The sequence below is a fragment of the Sipha flava genome, unplaced genomic scaffold (genome assembly GCF_003268045.1).
Source record: "Sipha flava isolate LNK unplaced genomic scaffold, YSA_version1 0_pilon_pilon, whole genome shotgun sequence".
Classification (NCBI taxonomy): domain Eukaryota; kingdom Metazoa; phylum Arthropoda; class Insecta; order Hemiptera; family Aphididae; genus Sipha; species Sipha flava.
Window position 1 is genome coordinate 48,425 of NW_020271713.1, and position 16,241 is coordinate 64,665.

General features: G+C 29.3%; 1 protein-coding gene and 1 long non-coding RNA gene across 4 annotated transcripts; one reads left to right on the top strand and one right to left on the bottom strand.

The window, feature by feature from the left end:
* Nucleotides 1-1,137: 1,137 nt before the first annotated feature.
* On the bottom strand, nucleotides 1,138-4,346 carry LOC112682149 (small nuclear ribonucleoprotein Sm D1-like). Its single transcript, XM_025552698.1, has 4 exons — nucleotides 4,087-4,346; nucleotides 3,134-3,210; nucleotides 1,767-1,970; nucleotides 1,138-1,531 (listed from the first exon to the last, which is right to left on the bottom strand). The coding sequence occupies exons 1-4, from the start codon at nucleotides 4,098-4,100 to the stop codon at nucleotides 1,431-1,433; spliced, it is 396 nt and encodes a 131-aa protein (XP_025408483.1). The 5' UTR covers nucleotides 4,101-4,346; the 3' UTR covers nucleotides 1,138-1,430.
* A 2,152-nt stretch (nucleotides 4,347-6,498) lies between these two features.
* Nucleotides 6,499-8,635, top strand: LOC112685699. 3 transcript variants are annotated; one of them, XR_003148833.1, is made up of 4 exons: nucleotides 6,499-6,607; nucleotides 6,726-7,215; nucleotides 7,289-7,410; nucleotides 8,269-8,635. It is a non-coding gene; the product is annotated as an uncharacterized LOC112685699 (long non-coding RNA). The 3 variants fall into 3 exon arrangements; XR_003148834.1 differs by having other exon boundaries at nucleotides 7,289-7,352; XR_003148825.1 differs by lacking the exon at nucleotides 7,289-7,410.
* The last annotated feature ends 7,606 nt before the right edge of the window (nucleotides 8,636-16,241 follow it).

Here is a 16,241-nt window from a genome sequence, read left to right on the forward strand (position 1 = left end):
TGATCTAATAGGTACCTCTAATATAAGGCAATGAAATTGTCTATAAGATAACTTGAGAATTTTTATTCTTAAAAGTTAATTTCAGTTTAAAAATTAATATTTTTTATATATAATATTAAATTTCAATTTGCTTTAAAAGTTATTATTAAACAATAAACAATAAAGATAAGTAAGTAATTTTGTAAAATTAGTGTTGTTTAATAATAACTTTTTATATATTTATAACTATTGACACTTAACATATATTATATTATCAACAATTATTTTGGTATATTTGAAATAAACATCAGATTCAAAAACTACTGGATCAATTCATTATTGATTTCTTTAAAATGGTTTGCATTTTCTAGAGAAAATAAATTTTTTACAAAGAATTATAAATTTTGTTAAATAGAGGTACAGCTATATATAAAGATTCTAGATTACGCACTGGTTATCCATTTGTAAACTTACAGAGATAAATAAATATATACAAGTAGAACATTAATATATAAAAAAACAAAATTATAATATATAATCTAGTAATAGTAAAGTAATTGTAAGGTTAGCTACAGTGGCCTGTAAACTGTGCCTACGCCAGGGGCGCGAATTTCAAAGGAGCGCAAAATTATACAAAAGTTGTATTATAATACTACAAACAAATCGAAATTTTTCTGTTATACTTTCTTGAAGTATGTAGATGATGTCTATTTGTATTCACTATGTGTGAATTTAATGATAAAATTATGAAAATACAGCAAGAGCATTTAAATAAAAAATTTCACATGAAGGAATAAATACATAAAGTCATAAAGTGAGAAAAGCAAATTTTCAAAGATTAAAATTAATATCGTAATAATAACTTATAAATATAAATTATATACTTAAAAAAATAAATAGTAAAATTAAAGGATCAAAAATAATATTATAACATCAAATTTCAATTGGTTAAAAAGCACTATTTTCTAAATTTTCCAAGGGCGCTAGATAGTCTTTCTACGCCATTGGTTGGCTACTTAAAAATATTTAAATTTTAAAGTATACTTAAATTCTGAATTAATATGGAGAGTACTACATGGGTAATAAATACATAGTAATTAAAAACATTGAAAAAAATAATGTACAAATCCAAGTGAAAAAAGAATTAAAAACACAAGGTTTCTAAGACATTTAGCTGGGTCTATGTAATATTGTATTCTAACACTCGTTTACAACCATTATCTCTAATAATAATAGTTAATATACTTATGGATATATGATTCCAATTATAAAATCATACTAAGTTTAATATTAAATAGTAAGGAATAAATAATTAGTAGAAAGTTTTTAAGTTGAATACAAAATAAAATGTGAAATTAATTGTCAAGTCATATTATTATCTGTTAGTGTACAGTATAAATCTTAAAAATATATAAAATACTTTTTGATACATTAGGAATACTTTCATATCTTCAACGTCGAGATGGTCCACTACCACGTCCACGACCTCCCCGAGGTCCACCTCGGCTTCCTCTTCCTCTTGGACCTCCACGTCCACGGCCTCTTCCTAGTCCTAATATAAAATAAAAATTATCAAACCAATTTATTTTAAATTATTTTGAAATATTTACTAAAATAGTAATATTATTCTATAATACTCTATATATTTCTATGTATACTCAAATTAGTTACATAAATGATAAATCACTTGAATTCAAAATTTTAAATAAATCAAATATTCTAAATATTCCTGTTAATTATAAATAAATTTACTTTATTAATAAGTAAAAATATATTATTTAACAAACCTCCATGACTTCCTCGTTTACTATTTTTAAAACGTGATTTAGGTGCATCATCAACTAACAATGTTTCCAGGGTGAGTGAATCTGGTAAAATGAAATATCGAATATTGTTACCACGAATGCTAAGTGTTTCATAAAGTATTGGCTGTTGATTCCTTACGGTCATCTTAACAGCCTTAAGATGAGTATTCATTGCTGCATCAACACCTAAAATTTAAACATAGGTTGTTTAATAAATATTAAAAGAAGATCTAACATCTAAGTTTCAAACCATCAATATGTTTTAATGTTAACCATCTAGAGAATGAAAATAGTCTTAGAATACATCAATTTGATATGTAAATCATGTAACTAGTTTATAAGTATCTTAATAAGGTTATGATATTATTTAATTTTTAATATTTTGTAATAGTGTTCAGTTGAAAAGTTACTTTTTTCTAAAAAATTTAAATAAAATCATTATACTGAAGTTACTAATTTAAAATAGTTGTTAAAAATGAACCTCTCAAATTCAACGATTCAAATTAAACCTATATAGCAATGCTATTAAATAAATTAATAACACAAATATTGTTTTATTAATTAAATAAATCATTCAAATGTTTTTTGTAGGTAATTATATTTATGATCCATCGTCGATCACATATTTACTTTAAAGTAAACAATGGAAAAATACTATAAGTTTGATAAGGACTAATTATATGGTATATTTTGACTACAAACAAGCAATGACAGTATGAATAGACAGGAGTTATGGAAAGCAATGATACATTTTGGAATCCTGCAAAAATATATAATGACAAAACAGTACTTAAAGTATGGTTCCTTTAGAGGTTATCACTGGCCATTAAAGTTAATTCAGGGCTACAGCAGGGAATCCAACATTAGACTAGACTTTAGACAAAGAAAAAAAAGAGAAACTTACTATAGTGACAGCGTAGATCCTTAATGGACCATTAAGCTGTTGAAGATAAGATAATTATATTTTTGATAATATTAACTAGATTTTAAAACATCTTGATAATAACACTTATAAGAAAAAACTATTACAGTAGTAATTATTTGAATGAAAATATAATCTTAAATAATTTGTAATAACTAAGTTAAGAATTAAATATCTAATATTAATTTTCACAAATGTTTTATATTTAGTTTTCAAGATACAATATGCTGATTTTCTAACAAAAAATCCTATATTGCATTTAATTTCTTAATTGAAATATATTAGTAATTCATAAAATAATATTATTCAACTCTAATTGTAATATATTTATACTATAAATATAAATATACATACATTTTGTATCGTAATTAATAAATTAAACATTTAATTTAAAATAAAATACCTAACTTAAATATATTTTTTATACCTGTTATGGTTCCATGGACACTAGTACCATTTTTTAGCTCTAATGTAACAGTTTCATGACTAAGTTTCATCAAAAACCTGAAAAATTTAATACAAAAAATATCATACATGAGTGCAATTTCAACATCAGTGTAAATTCAAATAACTAATTAATTTTAATAATGAATAGTAAAAATTATTTAATTTAACATAAATATTGTCACATTTAGGTACGTATTGTAACGCACTACAATGTCACCGTATTACAAATAGAAACAAAATGTTTCGATGTACCTTTATAAAAGAATATGAAATCTAACTAGTGTAACTTTAAAAGATAGCCATATAATTAAGATAAACACATTTGATTAAAGATTTCAGCTTTTCTTTTTACAAAAAACAAATATTCTAAATTTGTCATAATTAGCTATATTCTTATATATAAAAGCACATTGCAGCTTTAATTCATAACAGATCAGTTAAATCAGTGTTAAATCATAACGTTGGAGCTAAACATATAGTTAACTAGAATTTTTTGGTGATCAATATATTCCACCACAATGTTTGATAACAAAGATGTTGAATGTTAACCAAGTTATGGTAAAAATGCAGTTTTTTCATAGATTGTTGGCTCGTTAAAAATCAATTATTATCAATGGTAAGTAGTGTGTTCAACAGACTAAAAGCATTGTAATAAAGAATTAATAAGAAAGTGCAATAAATTATAACCACGAAAGGTACAATAATTCGATATGAGTAACTGTTTAAAAAACATTGAGACACTGCGAACGAGGTGCAGCGATAGAAAAACCAGCATCATATGCAACCTAAATGTAAACTGTAGATCATTATTGTCAAGTAGATCACACGCTGGTGCCCAACCAACACAGTTTAAAACATTTAAATCCGAATTGATTGGCGTATGGATCTTCAATGTATTCGCGGCAGCCGTTGAAAACCGAGCGCTAGACTTACTTGACCAACTTCATGACGCCTTTTCGCTCGCAAAGACCGTTGTGGACAAAACTATGTGTTCTAGTTGAAAAAGAGAAATAACAACGATAAGAATGGTTAACGATCCGCAATCGACCGGACAAGTGTTTGGCTAACGGCGAGAAAATCCGAAATCAAAACAAACAGCGGTGGTATTGTTTTCAATTCACAAATTGTGTACATCCGGATTGTTTAATGTACAAAAAACACTAATACAACATTCGACCGGCTTCTCCGTGATAACTTATAGCGTCCCTTGATAACAACAATCAGGATTGCTAATCGAATGTTGACTATCGATTTTGTCAACTACATAATAAATTTTTATAGTTGTTTTAGCAATATTCAACGCTATGAAGAGAATAATTAATTTGCTCAAGTGCATTTTGTCATGATCATAAAATAATAAAATAAATAAATGTCCTTCTAGAGCCAAAAATATATCTCCAAATGAAGCCATAGATAATAAATAAGATATTGTGAATTGAAAAATAATGATTTACATTTAAAAAGAAAAGAATTATTATTTTCAAGTTCGAGGTGAATTACATATTGCACAGGAGAGTGTTGTTATTTTTGTAATTAGACTCCAAAAGGTAAAATAGTATAATATACTAACTATATTTATATATAGGTATATAGTTTATGTATAGAAATAAATAAATAAAACGCTTAGTCTGGAACATTAAGATATGTGTATTTTCATTCAAAAAGGTTGTAATATACGAGTACATGTATCTTAATAATTCAGGCCAAGCTCGTATTTAAGAGGGGGCACGATTACGCACATGCCGAGGGTGTCAAGTCTTAGGGGCGGCAAAATATTTAAGCAAAATTAATCTTGAAAATGATGTTGGTACCTAATGAAAAAAAATATTACAATAAAAACAAAAAAATAGTATGTTTTATTATGTTATAATTTGTTAATTAAATAAAAAAAAAAAGGAAATTGTATGTTTTATTAGGTATGTTATAATTTGTTTAATATTTTAATTAAAAAAAGTATTAAACGATTTTCATTTATAAGTTATATTTTATATTAAAGAATTTCGATTATGGACGAAATAATAAGTGTTATATTATTATTATTTATTTGGAGGTACATAAATTACATGCCCGGAAGTGGCAAATTTTTAAATACGGACTTGATCCAGGTAATGCATTTTATTTATTTATTTATGCACGTATAAAATACTTAAAAAAATCTTACCTAAATCAATATTTAAATGGTTTTATTGAATAATGAGTCTTCATTTTAAACAAAAATTTATACTATACTTTTCTCAAATTCTAAATACCCAATAGATAGGTACAGTAAAGCTTACAAAATGTTAGAATGTTAGAAATAATGTTAGAACACGATTTACACGTTTTTAGTATTGGCCAAAAAGGCTAAAATATTAATATGTAGTTATTAGTTTTCTATTATTGTTTATTTTCGTACAATCGTTTCGCTCGACTATAATTTACCGCCATTAATTTTTACAATTCTGTGTTGAATAATGTACATTTTTTCAACTTCATCATCATGCGTGAAATTTGTCATTTGTCCTTGTAGAATCATTAATGTGAACAAAACCTAGAAAATGTTCACAAATTACTGCTTCGTTCTTATTGAGAAATCTTATAATAATTGTCAATTGTTCTGAATGACTTACGTCTAAAGTACAATCAAGAATAATTAAAAAGTATATTGATTCTTTTAACACGTCAATTATTTTTGATTATATATATAATGAAGTGATTATTGATGTAGGAGGAAATATTTTTGTATCTATTATTATTTTAATTATTATCTAATATTATTTTAATCTTTCTTTGTCACACGATAAAATATAACAACATAAAAAAAAAATAATAATAATTACCCTTAAGTTAGACGGCGTAGTGTGAACTTTAATATTAAGACAGCTTTGCCAACTTGAGTACATAAAATAGTGTATTTATAATAAATAAGTTTAATATATGACTAGGTTACTGTGTTACTTAAATTTTCATCGAACCGTTTGGATTTTTCTTAAAGTTTAATCGACAACTCATAAATATGAAGTTTTACACAGTTTTTATAACAACTTATACGTTTGTTTATTAAAGTTATTCAAACTATAAGCTTCGAACATAATAATCATTATTTGCTTATGAACAAACCCATTGAGCCACCGGAGTAAACCGCTAGTCGAATGTTTTATATAGTGTTTGTAGAATCAATTAAATTTTAATATATTAAATCAAATACATATTTTTCCTTTTTTTTATTTATGGTTAATAAAATGTACAACAAAATAACCGATAGGTAATCCCATGACGTTTCTTTCAAAATCGGTAAAAAAGCGGTAATTTCTTATCATCACTGCAACGGTGATTCTCGTAGTATAATCAAACTCGATGCCCGAACATGTAGTCGTGTATTATCTGTTGACTGTTTGCAAATGGATCGTTTTGATTCTACATAAGAATCATTTTGTTATTGTGTGTTAGGTATTCGAGTTGTTCCCACATCCAGGTAATATCAATTGTTTATAACGTGTTTTAACCCATTTGCGTGTGTTTAGTCCTCAAGAATTTGAGGTCCCGTTACCTGATTTTCGTATTTGTGTTTAAGATGTTGTTTTGTCTTTCAGATATGGTGAATAAAGTGTGTAAAGGTACTCGACCTAAGAGAAATCACATTGACGACGAAGATAACCGCGATGAAAATCATAAAAGGAGATATAGCAGTTGAGATCGTTATTTAACCAGAGATAAATACCATAAGGGTGGCGGTCGCAAATATGAAGAATTAAAAGCTGGTAATTACTACTCTGCTACTATTCTGGTGGTACAATTGTTGGTAACCGGAAAGGTGATGATGAATCCAGATATAGTAGTAAAGATCGTCGCGGAAAAGAGAACAGATTGAGAAATGAAGACAATAAGAAGGATGAACCAATTGGCACTCTATATTATTCAGGTGGAATAGGAATGGTTGAACGTGAGTGTGGTAAAGAATTAAGCAGTGATGAAGATGATAAAATTGGACATCATAACTATTCCACTGATGCAGCTGATTCTTAGAAAAAGAATATCGAAAGTTACTGGAATAAGTATGATAAGAAAGAGAAAAAACCAAAGGTGTGTATAGTACTCATATTTAGATTTAAGCTTATATAGCAACTATATTGTGATATGAACAATAATTTTTTAGGATGACAATAATATTCTTTTACATCGGAACGAAACTATTGATTTACTAACATCTAAAATTGAAGGTGCCTTTATATACCATCAGTTAAATTAAGAATTATGCAAGAAAGTTTTACAGTAAAAGTATTATCAAGATACATTTTTTAATAATATTCTATAACATTTTATTTAAATAAGTACTGTAAAATATTAGGATATTAATCAATTAATTTAAAATAAAATAAAATCTAAGGAAGGATACAATAAAAATGAAAATTCAGTAGATAATGCTTCAAAAACTAAATTAAATAATTTATGGATAGGACCATACAAAGTGATGAGTTAGTAGGAGAAGAAAATATTGTAATACAGTAAGGAAAAAGAGGTACACAGTAGGTTGACAGTACAAAAAAATAACATAAAAAAATATTATAATGATAAATAAAAAAAATATATAAATGTATTAATAATTAGATTATACAATTAATTAGACATATTAAAGTATACAATGATGAACTATATAAAAAATCCTACAGAAACAAGAAGAGAAAATTATGTAAATAGAGAACCAATTATGAAACCAGTAGAAAGAAAAAGAATTGAAAAAATATACCATATAATCATCACAATCACATTTGTCGAGATAAAAAAAAAAATATAGAGATAAATTTAAAAAAAATAATATTAAAAATTAAAACAAATTATAAATAAAATAATTAGTGTAATGTCTCTAAGACAACTTATTCGTTTAGATAACTAATACACTAATTTGAATTAATCCATACTTTATTTATAAAGATTGAAAAACACTATTACATTACATTACAACAGTTGATCATGATGTCTCGTATTGCCCACATTTAAAACTTAAATGAATAAAACAAAAGAATATCTATATGTACCTTGTCTAGATTGAAGTTAATTAATGCTATCAACTCATATATTACAATTAGAATAAGAATTAAATAAATTATGTGATTAACACACTTTTTTATTTCCCAGATTAAGTTCATTATTATCGATTTTGATTCACAAAGAGTATCGAGGGCGATGAGTAATACCTTGAATAAGTACAAGCCAATAAAAATGCAAGGCAGACCTATATTACTCACAGGAGACAACAATATGTGAATGTGTCGAGAGACAATCCTCCGATGGGCACTTAATAAAATATGCCCTTGCTCCACCAGGATGCAGAACTGACAACTTGGCACTTGCCAATGTAGATGCTATATCAATAGCTACTCACTGACTGGAGCAAAATATTAAGCAAATTTATTTTTTATTTTTTAAGACTAATTTTGTAAAGAAAAATATAATATAATACATTGTCACAATCCCTTTTGTGATAGATATAATTCTAACAAAATGTATTTTTAATTACATAGTAATTATCTAGTTAATATCCATGTACAACTTACACATTTTGAAAAATGTTGACGTACTTACCACTTGACTTAATAACTTATATCATTTAATGCTCAAAAGTAAAATAATGTAAAATATTTACAGTTATTATAAGCTATAACGAATATTAATGATATTTTACACAACTTCGTTTCACATTTTCGTTATAGTTATTCATGCGTTATGTAATATACAATTATGTATGTTCATTCCTAAACATCGGAAAAAAAAAGAACCACCATTCATTATATTTATCCTCGAACTAGTTTAAAAAATGTTGTGACTCATCTGGTAAAATTTATAGCCCGTTTTTTACTGTATTGATTGTTTTCAATTTTTACAACAGCTAACGCAGTTTTAATTTTAAAAAAAAAAGTACATTGTTATTGTAATTTGTAATTACAGTGGAGCATCGATTATCCGCACTAATTAGGACCGAAAGGGATAAGGATAATCAAACAAACACTGAAAATTTTAATATAAAGTTGGAAACTAATTTACTAGATATAATACTAAATATAATATTCGTACATAATATAAAAAATATAATAAAAAAAATAAAATAAAAATATAATGTATTTGTTTGAAATAATAATCAATTTTTTTTTTGCACATTCAATGAACTTCTTTTTTTCACCGTCAAGTCCTCTATTATTTTTAATAATAAAAGTTCGGTTGTATTACACTCTGGTTATTGTTCATACCACTCCATTACTGACTCTATTGCTGTAAAGGCTTTACCAGGCGTAGGTACCAATATAGTTCTTGGCGTCTTCATATTAATTTTCAATTTCAGAAGGCACTTCTGATTCTTTTACTAAATCATATATACAAATTTATTTTTAGTTTAATTTGTACTCGAAAATTTTGTAGTGCGGATAATTGATCCTCCATTGTAGATCTAAATTAAATATTTTAACCGGATAAATATTGTTAAACAATATAAATACAAAGGTACATTAATATTTATATTTTGAAAATCATCATTTATAGATAATATTACAGTATTTTAAAAAACACTTACGTTTTTTCATGTTTATTTGACAGAAGAACATAAGTCAGTGGTCGTACTTTTCGTATGTCTTTAGGTTATAGTACCTACATTAAATTATGCAAAAAGAGGAAGGACAATCTTAAATGTACTATTACAAAACCATGTTTTCAATCATCCGAACTACTTGATCTGCCAAAGATTTAAATTCGATCCAGTTTGGAATCTATGAAATCTATTATTGAATTCATTTTTGTTTATATACCTTGGTTAATAATTTATAAACGATTATTAATGATTAATGACATCAAATCAAGATCACCAACAACTGATTTTAGAACACGAAGATAAAGTTACATATTATAGGCTTATTATTTTCGATATAATAAATTTATTTTTTAACGGCCAATGAGCCTAAAACTGCCATAGATTTTTATAAGTATAGTGAAATAATATATAAAATATTTTGAAAAATCTGATCGGTCAACTCAAGTGTCGATTTCGAGTATCTGTATCATAAATATTTATTTACAATGATAATTTAATACAATATATATATTTTTAATCTCTGAAATTTAAAAAAAAAAAAAACTAACTTAATGTGATAATAACATTCATTTACTAGCTGCATATTATGAAAAACAATTCAACTCATTGGACTTAGAAATACTCAAAAGAAAAAAAAATTAACTTGTTATGTAACTTAACTTTTTAATTCATCAATTTTCAACCTTTAGTATTGTATGTACAGTAGGGTCTCGATAATCTGAACACAAAGCTAATCCCAAATACGTAGTAACCCGAACGAGCTTGAAAATTATCGCATCGCTATATTAATACATATGTATGTGTATCATAATAATAGTAAATGTATAATTTAAATAATAAGGTTCATACTCTATAGTAAATATTATCTGTACATACACACATATATAATTATAATAATTTTTTGTATACATTGTCTTTATAAATTACGAGTTTTTACGTGATTAATACAGATAAAAATAAATTTCATAATTTAAATTACAATAAAATTGATAATTTTATTAAGCCACAGATAATCCGAACGAATCGGTAATCTGAACGATCACTTTCCCCAATTTCGTTCGGATTATCGAGACCCTACTGTATTGTAAAATCTACAAAGTACTAATACTAAATATCTATTTAAACATATTATAACCATACATTATTTAAATTTATCAAATATTATATTTCTTAATGCACGTGTTATAAAATTCTACGAGTACTAACCAAACAATAACTCTGCGTATTTTAAAGAATCAGGTAATTGTTATTGAGCATGATAATCACTCGGCAAGAACATTTCTGCCGAACTGCAATACAATTAGAATTTATAAATTATACTGCATAGCATGAAGTACTCCAATATAAAGTAATATTATTTATATATATGAGTGTATGTGAGTAATCTATAAACACTGTCGTCACGCAGAGTAAGTCGAAAAAATTCATAATAACAATAGTATATAAAATGGATAAATAAAGCACAATTTATTAATTATTATCGTCATTAAAAACAACTTGATGGGTTACGATAATAATTTGAAAATATTTAAAAAAAAACCGGTTTACTCAACAGTATTAACGTGCGCGGGTACCTTATAATAGCAAGCAACTACATAATATTATATTAGGGAAATACAAGCGATTTTAATCTTTTTAAATTTTTCAAATTGTTACGTTTATATAACTTAGTAAAAAGAACACGGTAATTTACAAGATAAATTCAGTTCACAGATCCGAACTGCACTATTCTAATTTCGAACAACACCCGAGATCGCCGAAATTTAATAGCTCCAAGTCCTGTTTTAGATGAATACCCAAATGCGTCAAAGTTTTGTTTTCCTTAACTGCAGTTCTACTTTTTCAATAAACATTGAAAACCTTAAAAATTATTTTACGATTTTTATGATGGGAAATAATGAAGTACAAATTATTTTATCCGAGAGAGGCAGAGTTGGCTAATATTGGAACTCTCCAGTAGTAGTTTATTGGGTCGAGAAAAAAAAGGTGAATTGTTGAAGTGGCGATGTACAAAAAATGATTGTACAGCAAAAATCTATTCTGTGCAAGAGAAAAATACTGTACAAAGTAGCAAAGTCATATCTATTTTCGTGTTGTTTTTTTTTTTGGAGGGTTTTTTTTGGGTTCCTTTTGTTTGATTGCAAACATGCTCAATCGGGTGGTGAAAAAAGTCAATCGCGCTCAATTGGGTTCCAGCCATTTGTCTTTTGCTAATCAATTTAATTTTTACACTAAAATCTAAGAACTCCAAGAATAATTTAAACATAAAAAAAAAGTTTTAATCTAAATTGTAAATATTGTGTAATCAAAATGTTATAATGTCAAATTTAAATATAATTATTATTCTTAATAAAAGCGAATTTTAGGTATTACCTGTGATTTTTTAAAAATTTCATTAAACTCCATGTTAATGTTAGTTCTGAAGATTATAAGAGTTGTAAAATTATCATCTGTAAGACCTATAGCTTCTTTCAAGCAAATTCCTTTGCTTTGAAATAACTTACACAGTGGTAAAGTATAAGAAAACAATGTTTAAAAATAACACATAATACAAACGTTTTATATGTTAACGTTTTAGAAACAAAATATAAAAAAAAAAGATTCATTTTTCACATTCTCAACTTGCACCGAACTTTACACTAAAAATTCAGAATCACAAAAAAAAAATGACATCAACATTTGTGAACGGTTCTATCGGATTGTTGCGAACCAAAATTATTTACAAACAGGTAACGGGGAGGGGGAAGGGGGTTGATATATTCCTCTCGTTCCCTCATCGCCGTTGACCGCCACCGGTTCGAGGTCAAAGCGTGACCGTTACGTATCGTTACGACGGTGTTTTTGGACCACCGGCAGTGGTCGAAGTGAGAGGGGCCGATACGGAGGGATGGCATCCCTCTACTTTTTTGTATTTACAGTTTTCATCCCTCTACTTGTTTTGTCTAGAATAACGCATTCCTCTCAAGACTTGTATTTTAAAATGATATACTTACTATCATTTTTATATTTATGTATAAGAATTTATTTTTTATCTGTGAAAATAATTGTTTTTAACATTCAGGCCCGGGCGCCCGGCTCATCGTGTTGTTTAGTATAAGCCGTTTCGCAACCCGTATCATAGCCGTATTCAAAGCCACGGACAAAGATAATATACCTTATGTGAACTATAAAAAAAAAAAATATATTTTAGGTACACAAGGTGTGAAGAATGTTATGATGATATCAGTAAATTTGAATTGTAAGGCATCCCTCCACTTATCTTGAGCGATTTCGACCACTGACCACCGGTGTGCGGTACCTAGACGAGAACGCAGTTCGAAAACGATTTCACAACGAGGACTTTCGGTCGAAACGTTGTTGCACGTATGTGCCAGGTCTTATTCGATCGCCGCTCCCATCCACCCGTCGACCGTGTTCGTTACGGTACACAACGGCGGCACGCGCGCTCGCAACGACGTTGGACGGCGGATGGCACGCGGGGGGAATCGTTCGGTTCATCTAGACGGAACCGCTCGCGCAGGCCGTTGGGATATTTATGGAACGTATTGTAAGTACGATAATATAGCAGCGGTTCGCCTCGCGTACACGAGTACGTCCGACACGTATTTAAAGAAAAATTCGTCGCTCCTCTCTTTATCCCTCCCCCGTAACCCACGGATTTTGTCGCGCTCGCACACAATGCGTCGTTGTTGTTTTATTCGTTTATTTTTTTTTTTTTTTTTATTATTATTCCTCTGTAGACGGTTTTTTTTTTTTTTTTTCAATCGTACATTCGGTCATCGTCGTCAGCGCAGATAACGTAACGACAACCGCCACCCATCCAAACGTATAAATATACGTACGAGTATGTTTGCTTACACACGCGCGGTACATACCTACCGCGTATCTGTCACCGGCCCAGCATACGTCGGAGAGGACCGCGCGCGCGCGTTCGTATATATTATTAATCTAATACGTGCACGCGGTTAACTAGCACGCGCCCGTCCGTGTAGATCGGAATCGGATAAAACAAAAAACGTATCGGACAAATTACCTGCAGCGCGCGTGTGAGCAACGAGCTGCGGACTGCGATAACGACACGACGGTGTTGGTGGCGGTACGGATGTTGCCCGTGCTCCTTTGCGGTCCGGTCGTCGTTGTTTTATGGGCACGCATTACATTTGCATATTGTATTTTACGTATACGTATTTGTGTTGTACGTGTCCATACGCGAACGTTCGTGTACGGGGGCATATTTAGGGGGCGGGGGGTGATGTGGGTGTTAGAACACCCATGCCCCCCCCCTCGACCGTATTTTACGGTATTTCACCGCAATGCAAATTTATTCGCAGTATGATTTGAATAAACGTTGTATACAACTTGTAGATTTTATATATATACGGTCTTAATACAATCATTTTCATTAATATAAAACAATTTATATAAATACATGGTATTTATTAATGTTATACGGGGGGGGGGGGGGGGGGGGCAGAGCCCCATAACTAACTTACCATAAGTCTATTAAATTTTAAAACACCCCGTTAAATGATTCCTGGATACGCCACTGTTCGTATATGCACCTCTGAGCGCCCGAAGCTTTTTTTCAAACGAACGGACAACTTGTTCGTGTTGATCACTTTCCGTTTTGAGTGCCGAAACCGTACCCAATATTCGCACGCGTGTGATTAAGGGTAAATTACATGTTTAAATCACCGTCGTTGCACTGCACGAACCGTCGAGGTTTCGTTGTAAGTGACGTAGAAATACATAGGTATATTTATGCTTTGACGTCCTCGTACGGTTGTACAACTTTGAAATGACCCGTTCGTACTACACAAGCGATCGAAGAGAGCGCGTGAAAATGCTTGTTGACGTTAGAAAAATGATGTCCTTATCTAATTTTTTAACACGAACCGAGTATGATCCTTGGAAACGTAGTTTTAAGAACGCTGTATTAATTTTATTCATAGATATTCAGTGAGAAGGTGAAGCTTAAAAATACTAATATGTAATAAAGGTAAATATCAAGTATAATAAAATAACATAATATTAAAAATCACGGGTGGCATATGCCCTTCCCTTTTCGCTTGACCGCCTTGGGCGATCTCGTAGATAGACTAACGAGATGAATATTTAGAACAAGTAGATCGAGATTTTAGTTCATTTTCATAGAGACAATATACACTTTGAAGGCGGGGAAAAGTCGATTGGATCAACGCGTTTTTATAATGCATACAACAACCCACACTTGCGGTCTCAACATAGGATTGGTTTTTATTTAAGAAAAAAATTAAAACTTAGCATTATTAAGAAAATTATTATATTCACAGATAAAAAACATCCGTTATTTTCTGTTTACTTTTCCGATCTCGTTACTGACACATTCTATATAATATCATACATACATATAAATAAATTTAACCTAGTGCACGTGCTCATATACTAATAATATACGAATAAATTACGCACGTAATAAATAATAATAACAATCGACCATAATGACTTTATTATACGAGTATAAACTGCATTACATAAATTCATCTGATGTGCGTGTGAGTGTGTGTTTTGTTGTGTTTGGTCAATTATTTGGGTCGTAGCGATACGTGCGGTCTGTCTACAAGAATGTGATCGGATTTAAATACGAATGCTGGCTTTAGCATGGTGTATGCGTTTTGTTATGTATAGAATGTTATTGTATTTTCGATCGTTGCTAATTCAAAAAAAATATCGCGTTTCCACCGATTTCGAACACACGCCAGTTATAGTCGAACATTACGTATACCTCGAACACACATCCATCATCGTATTTACAGGTCCACGGTGATCATCTGTGCGTTACTACATGTTTCAGACAGGACCATATTTATACAAGAACAATACGGAAATCTTTGTCGGGTTCAGCAGCAGCGATTATCTTTTATTCATTTTGATAGTTGGTTTTCGACCACATATTTTTTATCATTGAAATATGTACCATCTGTAGTAGATATACTACGCTCAATGGGTAAACTCGATATGTACTACAAGCATAAGTCAATTTTATGATGCACATGAATAATAATATAAATCTATTATAGTAATACATCAATTATTTCATTTTTTTTCAGATCATGAAATGACATATTAGCGTCACCTGAGGGTATCACTGCCCGATGGATACGTTTTCTGTTAACCGTATTGAGCTAGTATATTTGTCGGATTCGGGTGGTTAAGGAATTAGGAGTATAAGCGTTTGCCGTGCGTACACCTGCTATATCTGGAAAGAGTGCGGAACGCTGAGGTCTTGGAGTAAGATACAATCAGATGTACAAAACCACAAAATGTAACTTTTGTTATTTGTCTGATGTTTTTAGATAAGAACGCCTATAAAACTAATAAATATTGAGCGGTTTGACTCAATCCCAAAGTGTGTAAAGTAGGTTCAACTAGTTATGTGTAACATATACTCGCAGGTAATAAATAGAAAATAATTATATGTACCTATATGTTACTTATATGTATTTTTTTTATTTTCGTGCTTAAGTATTATATCTAATAAGCTTTTAAT

Excerpts from the sequence above, each read along its gene's own strand:
- LOC112682149 (XM_025552698.1), bottom strand. Across the intron at positions 1,971-3,133 it reads TGTCCATGGAACCATAACAG|GTGTTGATGCAGCAATGAAT; the intron begins GTATAAAAAATA and ends TTTAAATTTTAG. Across the intron at positions 1,532-1,766 it reads TAAACGAGGAAGTCATGGAG|GACTAGGAAGAGGCCGTGGA; the intron begins GTTTGTTAAATA and ends ATTTTATATTAG.